The sequence below is a fragment of the Euprymna scolopes genome, chromosome 9 (genome assembly GCF_053919585.1).
Source record: "Euprymna scolopes isolate OS-2025 chromosome 9, ASM5391958v1, whole genome shotgun sequence".
Taxonomy (NCBI): Eukaryota; Metazoa; Mollusca; class Cephalopoda; order Sepiida; family Sepiolidae; genus Euprymna; species Euprymna scolopes.
In genome coordinates, this window is record NC_136490.1 from 32844299 (window position 1) to 32867511 (window position 23213).

Consider the following 23213-nt stretch of genomic DNA (forward strand, 5'->3'; position numbering starts at 1 on the left):
ATTGCTCCTGTAATTACTGGAATGGTTGGAAACTTTAGATTTCAGTTTATGTAGATTACTTATTTGTCAACTAAAAATGCATTTTTTTTTTTTTTTTTTTTTTTGCTTACCGTTGGTCTCTACGTCTCATTTATGTCTCATTAATTTCAGCAGTCTCAACCAGTTTCTTTCAAAGTCATAAAATTTTTAAAAACATTTCTATTTATAGAAATGAAAGGCTGATTCATGCAGACCATACTGTGCTTGAGACTAACACAAACAAAACAAGACATACTTAAGTATGATTGATTATCTCTATGCTATTATATAAAAGGAACTGTGTGTGTGAGTTCGTTCCCAATAGACTCGGAAACGGCCGGACTGATTTTTTATTAGTGTTGGGACAATTAATTGGAATCGGAAAAATCGAAACTTTTCATGGTATCAGAATCGGTATCGGAAAAATGTGTACTTATTTTTCAATGTCAAAAACGATTCCTTTATTTATCTTTTATTTTGTTTGAAACAAAATCTTCTACTACTGGTAGTAATAATAAAATAAATATTTATTGATTTTAACCTACCAGTAAAGCTAAAAGCTAGAAATCACCTCCACAAGTGTGTTTTACGTTTTGAGAAAATACATGCACATTTCACACATGTTTTTACTGTAATCCTGACAAAATAACTTTATAGTTAAATATTTAGAGATTTATAAAGAATTGGAATCTGGAATTTAGTATGGAATCGGTAATGGTATAGGAATCGGGGGCGGGGGAATATTGGAATCGTCCCATCACAAATTTTAATGAAATTTTACACAAAGGTATATTATTTTTATTATTGGAATCCTTTCAGATGAGTAATTTGTATATTTATTATTTTTTAATTTTTTTTTTTTTTTGAAGACTGTTATCCTCATCTTCATAGTTGTTGTTTCCAGTTAAACAGCAACTATGAAGGTGAGGATAATAGTCTGCAAATAAATATACAAATTACTCATCTCAGAGGATTCCAATAACAAAATAATATACTATTCAGTACAGACCCGATGATGGAAGACCAGATAAGAACGGAAAACTTGGATTTTTAAGAACAAAAAAAAAAAAATTCAACCTTGATCCCCTTCAGGACCCATAGCGCAATGGATAGAGGCATTGAATCTCTATGGTTCCAGGTCAGCATTGTTTGAAGATAGCGGTTTCGATCCTACCCAAAGCCTGCCAGAGGATTAGTTGGCCAAAACGTGGTGAGATGACAACAACTATGGAAGGCAGTAATTACTGAGGATACAGTTAAGAGACTCAGCATTCTGCTGGACTACTTCATTTGGTCATAGGTCAAGAACACCACCAACATGACGTCCCATAATACCAAAGCATCATCGGATTGCTGCCATCTGCCAAGTATTCACAGAACTCTCGCCGGCGCATCAAAGCAGTGATTGAGGCTGAAAGCGGCTACATTGAATGTCAGTTCTACTACACAATCAAGTTACCCGAATTGATTTTTTTCAATAAAAGTTTTAAAATAAAGGTGTAGGGTTGTTTTATAAATGGCGACACTTATCACTTTACCCTGTATTATCTGGTTTAACTTAAGTGGATCAGAAAGTAGTTAGAGTTTTAATCTGAACCGTAAGTTAAAAGGTTAACGGCGCTCATCAAATGTGTTGTCATGGGTTTAATATTAAAATTTAAATTCGATAGTATTCGTCTCTGTGTTGCAATAAATCTGCTGATCTTATATTTTTTATTCTAAAATTGCATTGTTGTTTTGGTTTTCAGTTTCTAATACAAAATATTGATACACATAATGCTTCATATGCCATAAATAATTTCTTTATTAAATACGCCTCAATCAACACATCGTACTAATTTGACTTCACTTTAAACTGTCATCTTTAACACCTTGATAAAAAAAAAATTTCCATCTCTACGGTGGGTTCGTGCCTTTGATTGGGGTTAGTACCAATAAAATAAAGAAGAAAAAAAACCCTTCTCAACCACTGATTACCATGACAAATAACACCCTCTTTGAGAGCTCGTCATCCAAACTCTTTAACTTAACATTCACAGGCAACATGAATTGAAACAAATACATTAAAGACATTGCCAAGGCTGCTGCAAAGAATGTGGGTTCCCTCTACTCTGCTAGAAACTACTACTCTAATTGTTTCTTCCCTCAAGCTTCTAGACTTTGAAATCCCCTCCCCTTTTCCTGTTTCCTTGACTGTACTAACCTGCAGAAGTTTAAATGTAATGTGAACATACATCTTGCTGCTCAACTCCCAGTTCCCTATTAGACATAATCCCAAATAGTAGTCCTTAAGTTGAAAACAAAATGAATGACAGTTTTAAAATGAATAAAATCATTTATTTATTTATTTATTGAGATTAGACTTTTGATAAATATAGCCTTTTTTAAAGCAAAACTTTTTCCTTTTTTGTTCATCTCCAAACATGACATATTGCCACACTATCAAAAGTCTAATCTCAATAAATAAATAAATAAATGATTTTATTCATTTTAAAACTGTCATTCATTTTGTTTTCAACTTCTAATAAAAAATATTTATCCGATTCGCATGAGCTGCACCAGTATATTTCTCTAAGCATGTAAGTTTGTTGCCATATAAATGCAGTTACATTCTTAAGCCGTGACTCATTTTTAGTAGTCAATACGTAATTGGCAAACTACCCGAGTTAAGAAGGCATATCGCTAGAAATAATTTAAAAAAAAAAAAAAAAAAAAAAAAGCACATTTTTCCCCAAAAGTATTTAAAAAAAACTTTTCATTTAAATAATTTAAAGTTTTTACATTTTCTATTTTTTACTTCATCAATGTCAATTATATTATGTAAAAATCTAAATTTAACCTAACAGATACTTCAATCAATAAGCATAAAAAAGAAAGAAACCTGGTCAAAATTCAAAATTCTGAAAAAGTTTCTAAATGAAAACATTTAATCTATACTAGCAGGGTCTGTGGAAATTCCACAGTGGGTTCTTTCGTATGTAATATATTGATGTTGGCATTCTGTTAATGTTCAATGTAAATGGAGACACCCTTATATTATTGTAGCTCTTTTGTTAAAACTGCAAAAGTATTTATCTAAGCTAGCAGGAGTGCCCGGCATAGATAAACAAAGAAAAAGTTTTGCTTTGAAAAAGGCTATATTTATCAAAAGTTAGTGTAAATAAATAAATAAATGATTTTTTTTTGTCATTTATTTTGTTTTCAACTTCTGATTAAAAAATATTTATCCAATTGAGCACCTGCCATGAAAATAACAATAGAGCAGAGATAGGCTTGCATAGTCTCTTCTGTGAGGAAGAGGTAGCAGAGGGGAGAAAAGGGCATACATATATCAGGACTCTGCATTTGTGAGTAATTTTTCAAGGTGGCAACTAGAAATAATAAAACGCTTATCTTTTGGCGATTGTATTTCTTTCACTGACAATCTTCCAAAGCTCACTTCTGAGTGAACATCTTTCCAACTTTTTTTTTTTTTAATAAAATGAACTAAGTTAAATTATTTAAACAATAAAAGTTTAATAGAACAATATATTCTTCTTGTTTTTTTAACGAAGGCTGTTGAAAAATATCTGAAGAAATTAAAATGTTTATACCTTCAAGTATCAACATGAAATTTGTTGTATTTAGAATTACATGTATTAACAAAACACAGAAAAATCTTTATGATGTACATACTCGTCACAGAATGAAGATGTCATATTCTAAAAATCATGTGGGTTTGACTAGTAACTTTTCTATTTGGCGAGTAAACGAAAATATTTAGTTGTCAAAGGTCAACTAAAGATAAATTCATCTATAGAGCCCTGTATATACTTTACTATATACTGAACGAATTTTTGATTTACAGACTTAAAATTTGGTATACAGAGCAATCAGACATGTGGAAAAAATTTTTTTTAATCGGTTTTCATCCAGAAAAAAAGGGTTGCTAAGAGGTCAAAATTGAAAAATTGGTACTTGGGTGGTCATCGGATTCTTATCTGTTTGTCAACTGTTTCATGACTGTACATGCAAGAATCATTCACACAACTGTTTCCTTATGTTAAGAATAAGTAGGTTTGAAAACACTTTTTAAAGACGTAGCAAGTTGGCCTGATGGTTATCGTACTTGACTCATTGTCTTTAGGTTTTCGTTTCGATCTCAGCTCGAGTATTTTTTTTTTACTTACAAAAAATGAACTGTTTAGAAAAAACATAATACTCGCATGTATATGTCCCAGTTTCTTTCCATTTTTTTTTTTTTACTTCATTTTTTTTTTAAATGAATTTAACGTTATGTTTAATATCAGGCAATGCGAGGGTACATCTACTAGTAACACAAAATTACATCGGTTGCTTTCTCAATTTTCTTTCTACCTTACTGCTACTACCTTCTTTCTAGCTGTGAACGACAGCTTGCATTAACGCATACATATATAACACATTTTTTTTTTTTTTTATTTTTACAAATTGAAAATTAGTGGCTAAGTGCTGTGAACGCTCAGTTGTTTTCCTAATTTTTCCAGAGTTACAAGATAGTGGTCTATAAACCTAACCAAAACTTTCTAACATTAATTTTTTTCTAATTAAAAATAAGAAAGAGATAAACTATTTTTTGTGGGTCATGTGATGCTCAGCATTCGACAAACATAGACGATCAATTAATGTTGCTATTTTATACCACGGCCAACCAAGTTTTACAACATTCTAATAATGACTAATATATTTTGAATAATTTTGGAACAACAATAGATCGCACTTAGCAAAGAAATGCTAACAACAAGAAATCAAGACAATAGCAACTAATTAAAATGTCTTTTGCATGGTTTTCAACAGCCTCAGATTACATTGTTCGACCATGCCTGCAATGAGGACGTTTGAAGGTGCTATAAGATTGCACCAATTGAGGGCAAGATGAGAAAATGGTGGCTCAGATGGTTTGGACATGCAAATTACCTTTTTTTTTTTTTTTTAAAATTACATTTTCACCCCAAACAAGGCACATTGCCACTTTGGTGTAGGAGGCTACTATCAGGGGAAACAGCTACTGGGGTACTATATAGGGAGTTGGGCAGCAAGATATCTGTTCACGTTACACTTGAACTTCTGCATGTCAGTACAGTTGGAGAAGCAAGGACCTGGAATGGAATTCCAAAGTCTAGCGGTTCTGGGGAAGAAACTACTGCAGTAGAAAAATCTTTTACATCTAGGAATCTCTGTGTGGGGGTGGGATTTAGCTGCCTGTCGGGTTTGTCGAGGGTGTTTACGTCGTGGGAGCACAAGGGTTTATAGTTCGTCAGAGCATTCACCATTAAAATACTTGTAGAATAGACAGAGGGATTCAATATTTCATCGATGGGACAGAGGCTGAAGCTTAGAGGATAGTTCAGGATCTATCAGATTGGCGACTCTCTTTTGAACCTTGTCTAGGAGTGAGAGACTAGTAGCAGATGCACCAGCCCAAATATGAAAACAATACTCCATACATGGGCGAATGGTGGCCTTATAGAGATACAGGATACTTTCAGGTGTTAGTAGTTTTCTAGCACGGTAGAGAGAGCCTACCAGTGGTCCTGGCAATGTTTCAATGTAATTGTTCCAACTCATGTTTCCTGTAAACGATAGGCTGAGGAGTTTGAAAGATGTACTTTCAGATAAAGAGTCATTGGCCATCGCTATTGGTGGTAGAGAAGGTTTCTTGTAAGTATTGAAGGAAACAGGTTTAGTCTTGGCAGCACTGAATGCTTGGATTCTGAAATCCCTTTCGTTAACTTAAGCTTATAAAAAATAATGATCAACATAAAGTTGGTTGCCCTGCTGAGAAGACAAAGTAATGTTCACTTACGATTTGGACTGTGACAATAACACTGGCCAACATACTTTTTAAATGGTCTGGTATGAACCATAAAAACAATTTGGATGACTGCTATTTCTGTGTAGTCACATGAAGTGAATCAACAGGAAGAACAGGAATGTGTTGCTTTATCCAAACCTCAAGTCTGTAATTATAATTATGTCGATTCCACAAAGAAAATATATTTAAAAATTAATTGTATTTTTAAAGATATTTTCTTTGTATGTGCTAAATAGCAAAATTATTTCGAATCAGATCTAATATCTGCTAATGACTTTTCCTTTGAGGAGATGAGCCTACATCGAAAATCCATGGGTTAAGGAAAAAATCTGAACTATATTCTTTATTCAAACAATAAATTTCTGTTCCAAAAAATGATGTTTTTCTGAATTAAATTTAAACTATAAATTCCATTTGCTCTATCAAGTATATTAAGCTATTCTCTTTTGGGCTCGGATTATTTTATATAATATTACCTCCTAAAAATATTTTGTAAGTCACGATTCATTAATCTGTGTTCCTATTCGCCTCAGGATTCTGAGACATTATATATATATATATATATATATATATATATGAGGTATACGTGGTAAAAAACAAGGATAAAGAGTGCTAAATACGTTAGTAGAGCCAAATATGTTTTTTAATATTACAACCTCAAGTGTATTCATTACAAATTATTTCAATAGACAGGATAAAAATTATCCGTTCATATCGTCAGATGATTCAAGTTAAAATAAACGATATGGACGGATAATTTTTATCCTGTTTATTCAGACAATTTGTAATGAATTAAGTTAATATACTTGAAGTTGTAATAATAAACATATACATATATATTATATATATATACACACACAGAATATTTATTTATAAAATAAATATTACAAAATCTTATACAGTATCATTGAATAAAATAAGCACAACTTGTTTTGGTGTTAACATAATAAAGACAGATGACCCCTCAACTTCATTTTCTCTCCATTTATCCCCTACTCCCATACAAACAATTCATTAGCCATCATAAAGTGACAAAACGAACGAATGAACAAAAAATAAATAAATAAATAAATAAATAAAAAAACAAGAAGGTCAAAATAAAACTTTATAGTTTACGACTTTAGGTTTTGTATAAAAATAGCATTATACATACGGACCACAAAAATAAAGAAAATCAAACTTTATCTAAATAGAAAATTATGAAGTTAATTTGTATTGTTTCTTATTTTTTTTTTTACATGGTGGTCACCACTTATCAAGGCCCAGAAGCCACTTGGGGATAAGGGTTATTGCGTGTACAGTAATCAATGGGATAGTATTGTAGTAATTGTTAGTATTGGAGATTTAATAAAGTGTCTTACTTAAGGGGGCGGTTCATCAGGAATTTGTTTATGTTGGACTTGAACACATCCAAGTTATAGTCAGGTGGGAAACAGGCAAACGGAAGAGAGTTCCACAGGCGTGCAGTTCTAAGAAAGAAGCTTTGTTTATGGAATCTATGTTTTGATTTAGGCACAGATAAAGAGTGGGAAAAATTATTGACAGTGGTTTCAGCTAGACGGGTGTTTATCATGAAAGATTGGTGAGGGCGACCAGAGATTGCAGCTCAGACAAGCACTTGCCATGGAAATAACGATAAAACAAAGACAGGCTCACAACGTCTCTCCTGTGGGAGAGAGGTTTCAGGGAAGAGAAAAGGGCATCCCCCACTAAGCCACAAAGTCTATTTTGTACTCTGTCAAAGCAGGATAGGCTGTTTTCAGTAGCTCCTGCCCAGATGTGGCAACAGTACTTCATCCTTGGACATACTTGGCTTTTATATAGATAGAGAATTGCATCAGTAGTGAGATATCTTCTGGAGCGGTAGAAGGATCCCACCATTTTCCCAGAAACCTTGGCAATAGACTTGATGTAGGTGTTCCATTTCAGATCAGGAGTAAAGGTCAAATCCAGAAGCTTGTCAAAATATGAGGCCTCCGCAAGACGAGAGCCATTCATTTCAATTGATACCAGATGGGGATCAGAGCGTTGATGTAAAGATAGGAGCTTGGTTTTAGATGCATTAAAAGTAACCAGTCACCTCTTCCCCCACTGTACCATGCACTCAAGATCAGAGGAGAGAGAATCAGAAAGAACTTTGTCATTTACAGCCTTTGATGTGTTGCCATAGATGGTCATGTCATCAGCATAGATGTCAACGAATGATTTAAGTATGTGTTTTGGGAGATCATTGATGTAGATCAGGAAGAGAGTTGGGCCCAGGATGGACCTCTGAGGGACTCCAGCATTAATACTGTGGGCCTCTGATTTCTGCCCATCAACCACTACTCTTATGAGCCTATCAGAGAGAAATGATTTAATAATTGAGAAAACATTTGATGACATAATCTGGAAAGAAATAGTTATTTTTAAATTGTCAGGTACTTCAATTATTTACCCCCCCCCTCGGACTATATAATTTTTTACCCCTTAGGTGTAAATTTATGCCTGGTTGACAACCTCTTATTTAGACGAAGATAATATGTATATGCTTGATAAAATTTTAAACTGTTGAACTTATTATCAATTATAGAATATGTACTCTTGGCAACAGGGTGAATAACCTGGACGCATTATTATTATGTTCATTAACTTCAGTGTTATGTTTTACAGTTTGTTCTTTTTGTTTTTTTTTCACTTAAGAGTGGCTTTTACACTAAAGCTACTGAGCATAGTCAAAGAGTCAATTAGATGGGAAGCACCAGACATAAGATTTTTGCTGTGCCAAGCAGAACTGACTTCTGGAGTACAGTTATGTTGTAGTTGATTCCCAAGGAGTTCAACTGTTTCTCAAGATCAACTAGAATTGAGCAAAATGCAACTATGATGATTGGCACCATGGAAGTTTTCTTATTCCACAATCTAGCAATCTCCACTCTCAGTTTCTAAATAGTTCCACAGTTTCTCATTCATTTTGATTGCTAAGTTGATGTCGTTTGGGCAAACCATATCAATAATTTGACATTCCTTATTATTATTATTTTAAACTTTGCCAATGTGGGAGGGGGGTACCAAAACCCATACAATACACCCGCCCTCACCAAAGAAAGGAAAAATATATTAAAATTAAAAAATAATACCACACCCATCCTGTATCAAGTATTCTACTAGTATAATATGAATATATAGCACTAATATAAAACAAGCTAAAAGTGAACATACTGGAAAATTATTTTTAATAAATAAATAACAAACAAATCATTTATTGCAATGACTGAAAAATAAAACAGCAATACGAAATGGGTAGGACTAAATTTTTATTCATCTCTCAAACCACATAATTGATTAATTATAGACTTGCTAAGAGCTACAGTTAAAAATGGAGACAAACAGTTTGATTATTAATTATTATCAATGGGGAGGGAGTATATTCGTAGATTGTGATTATGGGAAAGGACAAAACTCAAGTGAATAATTGTGTGCGAACTAGAAAATAAAATATTTGCACATTGAAGCATTGGAAATCTAAATAATAAAATTACGTGACCACTCCTAGTATTTTTTCTTGTCGCTACATGACGTTTTGGAAGCTAACAAGATTAAAATGGCACACTTGTTTGTCAAGAAACCGAAATGCATTCCGGTGGATTTCGTTTTGTAATGATTTTTTTTTATACTTGTTTTCATTCTACAAGATTGCATTTTAATATTGAATAGGTTAGCTCCAAAAATGGTTGCAAAATTTTATCGATTAGTTATGCCTGTCTCTGTAAACAGTGACAGAGCAAAATAATCTACTGTTAATTTGTTGTCGGACTTTTGTGGATTTTTTTCTGTAAATATTTATTTGTTTGCCAATTTTTTGCGGGTACTTGTGTAGAGAAGGTACCGTGCTGAAATAATAACATTATTTAGAAACCCGTTCTTAACATGTGCGGGAGAGTGTGTTTTGTAACTAATCTACGCTTTCACCTAACAATTAATAACAAAAGATACTGTAAAACGAATTTACCTGAAAAATACCATAAAAAATAGCACGGTACCTTCACTGCATAAGCACCTTTTTGCAGATTATCTTTGTAGATTAAATTGTATTTTTTGTAGCATTTTGTTTAATTTTCGATTTTTAACCAATTATCAAGGGTTGCCGTGCAGGGCTTATTACAGCCATTGTTATTATCCATTTTAAATGAACAAAGTGAAGACAGTTTGTTTTGAATCGAAAAAAACACTTTAAAACAAAACTTATCCAGGCAAGTAGAACTAACTTATCTTGCCTTTGGTAACATTTATTTTATTTTTTTTCTTACATAGGCATCACCACTTGTCAAGGCCCAAAGATCACTCGAGGATAAGGGTTAAGAGTGTACAATAGTCAATTGGACAATATAGTAATTGTTAGTAATGGAAATTCGGTAAATTTATCAACTTAAGTAGAACGGCTCATCAAGAACTTGTTTACGTTGGACTTGAAGATAATCAGATTGTAGTCAGCTGGAAAGCAGGAAAACAGTAGACAGTTCCACAGGCGTGCAGTTCCAAGAAAGAAGCTTTTTTCATGGAATCTACATTTAGTTTTAGGCATAGATAAAGAGTGGGAGGAATTATTGATAGTGTTTTCAGCTAGACGAATGTTTCTTGTGAAAGTTTGGCGAGGGGGACCATAGATTGAAGCTCACTCGAGCACTTGCCATGAAAATAAAGATAAAGTAGAGACAAACTCGCAACATCTCTTCTGCGAGATAGAGGTTGCAGAGAAGAGAAAAGGACATCTCCTACAAGGCTACGAAGTCTATTTTGAACTCTATCAAGGCAGGAAAAGTCCTTTCTAGCAGCTCCTGCCCAAATGTGGCATCAGTACTCCATCCTTGGACGTACTTGGCTCTTATATAGATAGAAAATCAGCAGTGAGATATCTACTGGATCGATAGAAGGATCCCACCATTTTTCCAGCGACCTTAGCAACAGATTTAATGTACGTGTTCCATTTCAGATCAGAAGTAAAGGTTAAATCCAGAAGCCTGTCAAAATATGAGGCCTCCCCAAGACGAGAGTTATTCATTTCAATTGATGATGTAAAGATGCATTAAAAGTAACCAACCACTCCTTTTCCCATTGTACCACGTGCTCAAGATCAGAGGAGAGAGAATCGGAGAGAACTTGGTTGTTTACGGTCTTAGATGTGCTACCATAGATAGTATTGTCATCAGCATAAATATCTATGAATGATGTAAGCATGTGATTTGGAAGATCAGTAATGTAAATTAATTTGTTGTATAATTATTTATTTTTCACCCTTATTTTGGTTTTGTTGGCTAAAATGTCCAAATTTTTATTTAGAAAGCCATTCTTAATATGGGAGAAAGGGTCTTTTTATAAGGGTGAAGTATGAAAAAGGATCCCAGCCAACTTTACTAAGAAAAGGACAGATTTCAGTCAACACCAGTTTAACCATCAACGTTCAAGTGAATTTTCGTGACCAAGAGTTTTTTTGTTTTTTTTACATATTTACACAACTTTAATTAATCTTTAGATTTATATTTTTATCTTACAAATAAATAAATAAATAAATGATAGAAAACAGTGAATGTAGACTTTGTAGACAAAAAGACCAAACGATAAAACACATAAGCGAATGCAGCAAATTATCCCTAAAGAGAATATAAAGACAGACACGACCGCATAGGGAAGGCAGTGCAATGGGAGCTCTGCAGACGATTACATCTCGAACATGCAGATAAATGGTTAAAACACAAGCCGGTGATTGTACTGGAAAATGAAAACCACAAAATCCTTTGAGATATGAAGATACAGATAAACCCATTCAAGCCAGAAGACTAGATGTCATAATAATTAATAAAAACAGAACCTGTCAAATTGTAGATTTTGCCGTCACATCAGACCACAGGGTGAAGAGCAAAGAGGCAGAAAAACAAAACAAATATGCAGAACTTGCCAGAGAACTTAAAGAAATATGGAACCTGAAGAAAATCAACATAATACCAATAATTGTAGGAGCATTAGAAACAGTCCCAAAGAATTTGGAAACAAGACTAGGAGAAATCGGAACCAAAGGGAAGGCTCAGACTATGCAGCACACAGTAATGCTGAAAACCAGCTGAAATCTTAAAGAAAATCCTCAAATGCAAATATGGAACTTAATCTACAAGAAAGACAATCGCCAACCGGGCATATAAGAAATGCAACAAAAGCAAAACAAAAATCAAAAGAAACCTGAAGCTACAAAGTTAAAAACTGATTACTACCTCCTCTCCCCATCTTCTCCTCCTGTCCCCTCCCCATAATTGGCTCACAATTGGCTAAATAGTCGAAGAGTCATGGAAAGACCAAGGAGAGAAAGCATTTACCAGACTTCCACTGGACAGATGCGAATGGGAACTGGGGCGCTGGAGAGGCTTATTGCCATCCAAATTCCAATGAAGACCAATTGTCATTGCCAGCGAGAAATCAACAGCAAACGAATGTATTTGCAAAGGTTGTTGAAAGAGGTGATGGAATACTGGAAATCTGAGGAGACTTGTCACCTAGACTCCGGGGAACACCACAAACTTCGTGAAAAATATTGAATAATTCGACCTCCTGTCTTTCCAAGATTATAACTACTCGAAAAATGTAATTCAAACCCTAATTTTTTTTTTCAGGAGCAAGGACCAAGGTTTCATTAAAAAAAAAAATACAATCAACGTTTTTAAAAAAAAAAAAAAAAGGTTTTAAATTTCGGACTTTACAGGTAAATTTCCAAAAAACTGTTCTTTTTTTTTGTTGTTTTAAATTTTATTTATTGATCTTTTATCTTCAATTTGTGATATATAAAACTTTGGCATATAAATTAATTATTTACTTTTTAATAAACATTTCAAAATAGGGGGGGCGTGAATTTAAAAAAAAAAAAACGTTTGTCTAAAATATTATATTCGGTTTATTGGAAAGAGCATAAAATTTCACCTTAACACTGAAAATATCGTAAAAATAGAATCAATAGAAAAATTTTGATAGATTTTTAAAGTTTAAAAATTGAAAAATACTGAACTCGTAAAATTCAATTAATTTCATTACTGTTTTAAAAAAAAAAAAAAAAAAAAAAAAAAATTTCTATTACTTTTTATACAACTTTAATAGTTTATTTTAGAAGTATAATCCATAAAGAAAATAAACCCACTTTTAAAAGTGAAATTACGAGTTTTTATATTTTATTCGCAGTTTCGTGTTAGGGGTGTCAAAAATTCCTAACTCAAAGCGAGTGAAACGAGTTATATAATTTATTCACGCAAGATTGATTTTTTTTTTTATGGAGAGTGCGTTTATATATTCACAAATATTTTTAAATAAAACTATTTAAACCAAAATTTGGATTGATTATATATCTTAAAAGAAAAACAATAATAATAATAATACAAAAGAATTTATTTAGGTATTTGTGGCCTGATTGATTGTTAGGTGAAAGTACAATAGTTTTCAACAAATACTCCTCCTCTCCCATGTTAAGAATGTAGGCACCGCCAAAAATGGCCGCAAAATCAAGTTGTTGTTGTTTTTTAAAACTAAATTACATTTATTACAATCTATTATTTCTGAGTAACTTTTTTTTTTTCCAGAAAGATAAAACTCTGAATTTTATCATATAGAAAACAGAATAATGTAAAACTTTTTCTACTATTTTTAATTCAATTTTAAATGTTAAATTTTCCCAAAAAGTTAACAATTGATATTTTTTGTCTTGCACAAATAACGTACTTAAATATTTTTAAAAAAGGGGTTTTGAAATAATTTATTTATTCATTTATTGTCTAACTAAGATTTAGGATGATTTTCTAAGAGAATATGCAAAAATATTATAATATAAGTACCTGAATTTCAAATAATTCCACTTATTCATATAGGTAACCAGACATTTCGCGTCGCCGTTGAGTTCAGATCGACTCTGTTTACGTTTTCTTTTGATTGAGACGAAAACTATGGAAGACCAAACAGGCCAAAAAAACTTATTTTTCAGTGACGAAAATTTCAATGTATTATTAAGCTGAGGCTGGCCAGTACCAGATGGGTGACCATTTGTATGAGTTTGGTTTTTAATGTGTATGTGTGTGGGGGCCAGGCTCCCCAAAATGGGGGGAGGGGGCAATTTAAAGCAGAATAAAAAAAAATTATTTCAGCGCGTTTGGTCCACCGTAGTCGAAAGGCGGCAAACGTTTTCAAACGAGATCGAAAAAAATGATGCTATTTTTAACACAAAGGGCACAATATTTATCGAATTTTTTTTTTTTTGTATCGATTATTCAAAGCATGCTCTGTTTAATAATGGTCATGCATTATTCGGCTCGCTAAAAAACAATTGTTAATTTATTTATCAAAAATTTTAAAATGGCTTTTTTTGTATAAATATAAAAAATTTTTTTTTTTTTTTTGCTTAACTTAAATTAATTATTTTACTTAACATATTCACCGAATTTCACACTTCAAAACTCAAAAGCGGGATAATTAAACACAATCGAAGTTCTGATATTCAGACGTCAAAATAAGGTATGCAAACAATGTTTTTTGTTTGTTTTTTTTTTAATCTATAATTCTGTCTCTTACAACAACACAATATGTTTTGTTCAGTTTCAGATGATTATTTTAAGCATATTTGTTCCCACTTCAAAACAAGGGGGGGTTTTGTAAGCAAAAAAAAATATATATATAAATATCGTTTATGAAAAATAAGTACACTGTTATAAAGTTCATTCTTCTCCTAATAATCGCTGAAAATTTCGTATTGATCGGATAATTACCTGATTTTTGGTAGATTTTTAAAAAGACGGTCCGTCAAAAAGTACTGACCTGCCCCCCCAGTTTTGGCGGTGCCTATAAGAATGGCTTTCTAAATAACTTCGGTATTTTTACATTAGTCAACAAAACCAAAATGGATAATATTGATTTTATGTCCATTTTTATTTACAACTTCAAGTAAAATAAATAATGGGTAGGTACTTGTTTAGTTTAATCAAGACATTAAAAAAATGAAAATATTGAAAAAAAAAATATATACTGTACGTACCTGTTGTGAAATTAAGTTTTCATTAAAAAATTTCACTTAATTTGATCATGTAGGTTGATTTTTTTTTGTTACAGAGGAAAATCAAATTTTAATGAGATCGATCGTATGTATTCCGGCCATCTTGACTATTTCGCGGACGAGGAAGGGGTGCCAAGGGAGATAACTCTATTACTGCTTAAAGTTTGTCGAAATTTAACGAGATTATTTTGAAACATGAGCAGAAAAAATACCTAGATAAATATTTTTATTTATTTTTATTACTTATTTTACAGAGTTTTCTCTGCCCTTTTAAAACCCCTTTTTCATTTTGTCTTTTGTTAATCCCTTTCTTTTTTTGAAAGCACTCCCTCCTCGTCCGCGAAATAGGCAAGATGGTCGGAATACGATCGATCTCATTCAAATTTGATTTTCCTCTGTAAAAAAAAAAAAAAAAAAAAAAAAGTTTTTTTCACCAAAAAGTTCACTTAATTTGATCATTGGATCAAATCAAGTAAAATTGTTGGTGAAAGTACACTGGGGGGGGGGGGGTACCCGAAGACTTACTTTTAAGAAGTTGATTGCGGGGAGGTTGAAAATAAGAAAATACCCTTCGGAATACCCCCCCCAACCTCCACATGTTAAGAACGGGTTTCGGAATAAACACCCTTTGCTAGTGAACCAGTGAACAACCACTAACCAGTGCAAGTGCACATTGACCCTCTTCGGGTGGTCCCCCAGTGCACTTTCAAATTTTTTTATGAGAACTTAATTGCATGCATAACAGGTACGCACAAATTGTGCGTACCTGTTATGCGTCGCACAATGGTACTAGAGCACTTATTGATCCGTGCTTAAATAATAACGCAATAACGTTATTATTTAAAAAGTCATTCTTAACATGGGGATGGGAGGGTGTTTTGTAACAATTTTATACTTTAACCTTACAATTGAATAAAAAAAAACATCATAAAACTTTAATTAAACTTGGAAATACGGATCAGTAAGTGCACTCACTGCACAAGCACCTATTTATTTTAAAGTTGGAAATACAAAATGGACTTAAAATCAATATTATCCATTTTGATTTTGTTGGCTATTGTAAAAATGTCAAAGTTATTATTTAGAAAGCCATTCTTAACATAGGAGAGGGAGTCTTTTTTACCCTATTCTGTACTTTCACCGAACAATTTAATAAAAATATACCGTACAAATTCAATTTTATTTCTTTTTTCAAATATTTTTACAATAATAGTTTATGAGTTGTATAAAAAATATGTTAAGAGTTTCTCTAAAATTTCATCTTGAGAAATAATCAGATGGAACACTTTCTGCCTTGTCACCGTGTAACCGTCTGCGAAACATAAACCGGAAATGAAATTCAGTACCAAATTGTAAATTTAATCCAAAATTCAACGAAAGATTAATTTTCCAACAGTTAAAAACATTTGATTTTTTTAATTTAAGGTGGGGTCATAATGTAGATATCCGGGACAAAATGAAAAATAAAAAAGCAAAATATAAAATGTAAACATTTACAATTTAGGTGTGTAAATTTTTAGACCCACCGCTAAAGTGAGATTTATTTATGTCTTTTATATATATATGTACACATTCGAATTTAGAACGAGGATTAATTCAGCGTAACATGATTCTCCATTTCTGGGTCATTCTAACTTTTTAGGGTTGTTAACTACTCTAAGTATGACCGGCTATCGCCTAAAAAAAGTTTAATCTCATTTTATTTGAGAGGAGGGTGATTTAGCAAAGAGTGTTAATATACAATAATATTTGGAGCTTATGCACGGTTAACGCGCTATCTTCAAGTTTTACTATATATTTATTTTGGTACTAGTGCACTTATTGATCCGTGCTGAAATAACGTTATTATTTAAAAAGCCATTCTTAACATGGGGAGGGTGTTTTGTATCTATTCTGTACTTTAACCTTACAATTGAATAAAACAAACATACCATAAAACTTTAATTAAACTTGGAAATACGATGTAAAAAATAGCGCGGATCAGTAAGTGCAGTAGCACCGATTTATTTTACTAAATTAAGTTAACGTACAGAATAATTACAAAACATCCTCCCCTGCCCGTGTTAAGAATGACTTTCTAAATGTTATTATTTAGGTATGGTAACTCAAGTAGTGCATAAATACCTAAGACTTCCCTTTCGTGCAACAATAAATCAATCAGTAACTGTTTTTTTTTTCGTTTTAAGAACTCTGGTTTCATTTTGTATGGTCGCCTTTTGGATATAGTCGAAACTTTATCGATGCAGTATGAGCAGCTATGGGGACCGATCTATATAAGCATAAAAACTGATCAGCCTCAGCTAAACAATTTGAAAATAAATGGAAAACAAAAATGAAAAATTGGCCTAATCTATAAAAATTTGGAAAAAAAAAAAAAAAAAAAAAATATTGGTGGTTAATCGAAAAATAGAATCGTAAATATGTCATACCGGTGAAACTAAAAAGCTCGCCATTAATTATCTTGTTTTATATATTTATATATATATATATATATATATATATATATATATATATATTATATATATATATATATGCACACACACACTCTTACCGTTCTGTGTCCAGTGCGAGCATGCAAATAATCTAGGATCATCTCAGCATCGGGGTGGTCGTCCAATTCCATGACTTCGTAATCGCTGTTCCCAAAAGTCGGGATGTCGCCAACAATGTACTCCTTAAATGCATTCTTCGCTTTTGTGCAAAACGGGCAATAAGATTTCGAAAATATCATCACCTTATTGTTTCTAATCATCGATTCGATCGTCCTCTTATCCATATTTATTTCTTATTATTAAAACACTTCCGAAAACAAGCCACGCACAATAGTAGCCCTGTTGTATTATTCCTTTTGTTAAAAAGGTTCAGGTTACTTGTTTTTAAAAGGAATAGAAAATATAAGAAACGAACAAGTAAAGTTAATTTCGATAATTAAGAATTAGAAGAAAAATAGTTTTATGAAATAAGTTTTTTTTTGCAATCTTAATTTAAAAGTTAAATTAAGATTTTTGTAATACTCTTCTTTTTTTCTTCTTTTTACTTGTATCGCCTCCTCGTAGAGACGGCTTATTCACGCACTGGTTTTAAATGATTAAAACTGACCAAAAAACATGCGTAGTTTGTTTTCCTTGGCCCAATGAAAAACGCGTATTTTTCCGTTAAGAGTTAAAGTTGTTGTTCGTGGTACGCTTTTGTTTTCTAGAAATGAAAATAAAAAGTGTTTTGTTGGGTGCTATTTTTATCAGACTGAGTGGTTGACTATTGAATGTGTGATACGTTTTAAAGAGGGTCGGTCGGCCTTGAATAAAGTCCCTTTACATCGCCAAACAAAACAGCTTAGCTACTCCTGATCAAAGTAGTATTTGCCTGCTTCTGCTGCTGTTGTTGTTGTTTATGATGATTGATACTTTAAAAACTACGACTACTAACGTCGGATGTTTCGGCTAAAAACTACGACTACTAACGTCGATGTTTCGGCTAAAAAAAGTAATACATTTCTATTTTGATAAAACTTGAAAAAAAAAAAAGTTATTATATATATATATAATATATTTATCTGCCTCTCATTTTGGCAATATTAGCCATGAAGTCATTTAACAATATCTCAAAACATGCTGAATGGTTGCAAAAGTTGACACAACCGGACTCGTCGGCAATCCCCGGTAGGGGTGTCTCAGGTGACCGTAATTACACTCCCGTCTCGAAGGAAGAGGAGTGGTGAATGGCTTCCTAGAATTGAACAGTTTAATGAAGCTTGAAAAAATAAAAATAAAAGGTTAATACGAGAACAAGTTTTTTTTAATTTATATATATATATATATATATATATATATATATATATATATATATATATATATATATATATATATTACTCTTCTCTTATTCACCCCAAACAAAGCATGTTGCAACTTAAACCTAAAGGGCTACTAGTTGAGATCATATCTACAGCGACACTATGTAGGGAGTTGAGCAGTTGTTCACATTACATTTAAATTTCTGCCTGTTAGTACAGTCAGGGAAGCAGGAAATCGGGAGGAATTCCAAAGTCTAGCAGTTCGAGGGTATAAACTAATAACAGGGAGAAGGCGCCCGGCTTTGCCCGGTTGTAAAATACGCTTAAATATGATATTTTGATTTGTCCAAATTTTGTATTTTATTATAGAGTCGTGATTTCAAAAGTTAAAAAATAAAAAAAAATGTATGTGGGTGCCATCAGCTAAAATCGAAATCGAAAACAAAACTGTAGCATTCAAAGTTGGTGACGTTACCACTGTACAAACAAGACAAGCATATGAACTGATTAAAAATAATATAAGACGAGAACTAAGAACGAATATACCGTTCACTAGACAAAACAGGGGAGGGTAGCGCGGTAGCCCTCGATATATCTAAGGCTTTTGACAGGGTATGGCACGATAGTCTCCTAAGGAAAATTAGATTATATGATATCACTGGAAGAATTTATAATGTAATTAAATCCTTCTTAAATAAGAGAAAAATCCAGGTTGCCCTTGACGGTCGTATATCTAAACAATATGATATAAATGCGGGAGTACCTCAAGGGTCTATCCTTGGACCTCTATTATTCCTGATATTCATAAATGACCTCCCTGATAAAATTGTTTTGGAGATGGGTATATTTGCTAATGACACCACTCTCTATAACAGGCACGAACGGAAAACAAATTAACACATATCTAAGGAAATAGCAGAAACACTAGAGGATGACCTCAAATCTGTAATGGAATGGAGACAAAAATGGATGGTCACATTCAATGCTGCCAAGACTAAGCTTGTCTTCTTCAATAATTACAAGAAACCTTCTCTACCACCAATAGCAATGGCCAAGAACACATTACCCAAAAGTACTTCCTTTAAACTCCTCGGCCTAACGTTTACAGGGAACATGAACTGGAATTGAGAACAATGCCAAGGCTGCTGTGAGGAAGGTGGGCTCTCTCTATTGCGCTAGAAAACTACTTATGCCTGAAAGTATGTTGTAACTCTATAAGGCCACCATTCGCCCATGTATGGAGTACTGTTGTCACATTTGGGCTGGTGCATCTGCTACTTGTCTCTCACCCCTGGACAGAGTCCAAAAGAGAGTCGCCAACCTGATAGGTCCTGAACTGTTATCTAGGCTTCAGCCTCTGTCCCATGGACGAAATGTTGCATCCCTCTGCCTGTTCTACAAATACTTTAATGGTGAATGCTCTGACGAACTACACTTGTACCCCCTCGATGCGAATACCCCCGACAAATCCAACAAGCAACTAAATCCCACCCCTTCACAGTAGAGACCCCTAGGTGGTGTAAGAAGGCCTTCTACTCCAATAGTTTCTTTCCCGGAACTGCTAGACTTTGGAACTCCCTTCCACGATTCTGCTTCCCCAACTGTACTGACATGCAGAAGTTCAAGTGTAATGTGAACAGACATCTTGCTACTCATCTCTCTTCATAATACCCCTGCAACATGTTCCCGATAGTAGCCCCCTACTTCAAAGTGGCACTGTGCCTTGTTTGGGGTGAAAATTGAATTTAAAAAAAAAAGACGAATGTACAAAATGTATAACAATTTTTTCAATTTTTTTTTTTTTTTTTTTTACACAGGCATCACCACATTATCAAGGCCAAGAGGCCACTCAAGGATAAGGGTTAAAGAGAGTACAGTAGAAATTGGACAATATAGTAATCATTAGTAATGAAAATTCGGTAAATTTGTTAACTTATATGGAATGGCTCATCGAGAACTTATTTACGTTAGACTTGAACACAACCATATTGTAGTCAACCGGAAAACAGGAAAACGGAAGACAATTCCATAGGCGTGCAGTTCTAAGAAAGAAGCTTTGTTCATGGAATCTAGGTTTAGGTTTAGGCACAGATAAAAGGGTGGGAGGAATTATTGATAGTGTTTTCAGCTAGACAAGTGTTTCTTGTGAAAGTTTGGCAAGGGGGGACCATAGACTGAAGCTCAGTCGACCACTTTCCATGAAAATAACGATACATCAGAGACAAACTCGCAACATCTCTTCTGTGAGATAGAGGTTGCAGGGAAGAGAAAAGGACATCTCCTATGAGGCTACGAAGTCTATTTTGAACTCTATCAAGGCAGGACAAGTCCTTTCTAGCAGCTCCTGCCCAGATGTGGCAACAGTAGTCCATCCTTGGATGTACCTGGCTCTTATATAGATAGAGAATTGCATCAGCAGTGAGATATCTATTGGATCAATAGAAAGATCCCACCATTTTCCCAGCGGCCTTGGCAACAAATTTGATGTACGTGTTCCATTTAAGATCAGGAGTAATGGTCAAGCCCAGAAGCTTGTCAAAACTTGAGGCCTCCTGAAGATGAGAGCCATTAATTTCAATTGATGCTAGATGTGGATCAGAATGTTGATGATGTAAAGAGAGAAGCTTGGTTTTAGATGCATTAAAAGTAACCAGCCACTCCTTTCCCTCTTGTACTATGTGCTCAAGATCAGAGGAGAGAGAATCGGAGAAAACTTGGTCGTTTACTGTCTTAGATGTGCTACCATAAATGGTGATGTAAGGATGTGATTTGGAAGATCATTAATGTAGATGAGGAAAAGAGTTGGGCCAGGATGGACCCCTGAGGGACACCAACATTAATACTGTGAACTTCTGATTTTTGCCCCTCAACTACTACTCTTATGAACCTATCAGAAAGAAATGATTTAATAATTGAGAAGACATTTCCAGCTATACCATAGCTAGAGATCTTGTGAAGTAAACCTTTATGCCATACCCTATCAAAGGCCTTAGATATGTCAAGAGCAATTGCCCTAGAAAGGTTGCCTCCGTCGAGAGATTTGCTAATCCTATGAGATATAACTGTAAGCACACCTGCTGTAGATCTAGCAGAACGGAAATCATATTGAGTGTCACTAAGAAGGTTATTTTTGTTGAGATGGTTGATTACTTCCTTAATTTTGACCCATTTTTGACCCCTTAAAAACTATTTAAACCAGCTAAAGACCCATAAAAGAATGATTCATAAAAAATCCAATTATTTAAGGCCCCTAGTGCTGCTCTGTGACTTTTAGTTTCAGAAGAGATAGTGTTTGAAAATACGGAGACAGACAGACATAGTGAGTTTTATAAATTAGATTAGAGTAGGAGGCTTTCCAGCAGTAAGTATTTATTAGGTTTCAGAATTTTTCAGATTAGGATTTAATAATTTTTTTTTTTTTTTTTTTTTTGTTCACTCCAAACGAGGCAAATTGTCACTCAAGCGTAAGGGACAAAATTTATAGGAGGGCAACTTGGGTGGAGAGTTGGGCAGCAAGGTGCATGCTCACATTACTTTTAAATATTTGTATATTAGTACGGTCACAGCTACAGGGAATGGGGAGTGGGATTCCAAAGGTAAGTGGTCCAAGGAAAGAAATTATTAGAGTAGACAATTTTAAAGTGATTTAGCAAAGGAACGGTTCAGTTCTCACTTGCTGAAGTTGGATAATGCTGAAAAAAGGTGATATAGAAGACACATAAGATTGAGACAAAGATAATATATGTATTTGATTAAACAACAATAAAGAAAAATCCTTGCAAAACTAATTGTTTTCGCGGCTTTAGAAGTTCAACTTTTTTTTTTCTGTCCAAGAAAATAGACGATTCTCAAAATGTTCAGATTTAGGTAGTCTCATTTAAATTAAAGAAAGGTTTCCTTACTTGTTATGCCATCCCATTCAAAAAAGAGGGAAAATAGAGATTTTTTTTTCATTCAGCCCAACAAAATTGGGTATCCACTGACTGGTCAAGGAGAATCATCTTGGCCAGTCGAATTTTTTTTTTTTTTTTTTGTTGTTGTTTTTTTTAAGAATAGCAAAGGTGAACACAAAGAGAATTATTTTATGGGAGAAACACTTTTTTTTTCATACATAATTTAGGGACCTATGCACTGAAAGAGTCAGATGGGTTTGGAGTATTTTCTTTTTGGCTGTATAAGTGTAATAAATTTACTGGAGCATATTCCCTGGAAGTACTTATAAAGCAAGTACAAGTGGTCGGGCTGGAGCAAACTATATGGGAATTATTTGGTGAAAACCCCAGTTTCCCAGGAATACATATACAAAGAAGGTTCCTTGGACTAGCTCAAAAGGGGGTCCCTCCACCACGATCAGGAAAGGGTTATAATGGCTGCTCAAGACCAGGGATTGATGACCAATGCATTCAAGAAGATGGCAGGTCTCACTAATGACAAAAAATGTAGATTCTCCCACACGGAATTGAAAAGTGTGAGTCATCTAGTATCAAGTTGCAAGAGTCTTTTAGAGGATGGCTACT

General features: G+C 33.6%; 1 protein-coding gene across 1 annotated transcript in view; it reads right to left on the reverse strand.

Annotated features, from left to right (window-relative positions):
• The window catches only part of LOC145284480 (uncharacterized), a 43744-nt gene extending 25190 nt beyond the window's left edge, over window positions 1-18554 (reverse strand). Inside the window, exon 1 of the mRNA XM_080133339.1 lies at window positions 17458-18554. Coding sequence (XP_079989465.1) covers window positions 17458-17682 — 225 coding nt within the window. The 5' untranslated portion in view covers window positions 17683-18554. The remainder of the gene's footprint in view (window positions 1-17457) is intronic.
• Window positions 18555-23213: the final 4659 nt, after the last annotated feature.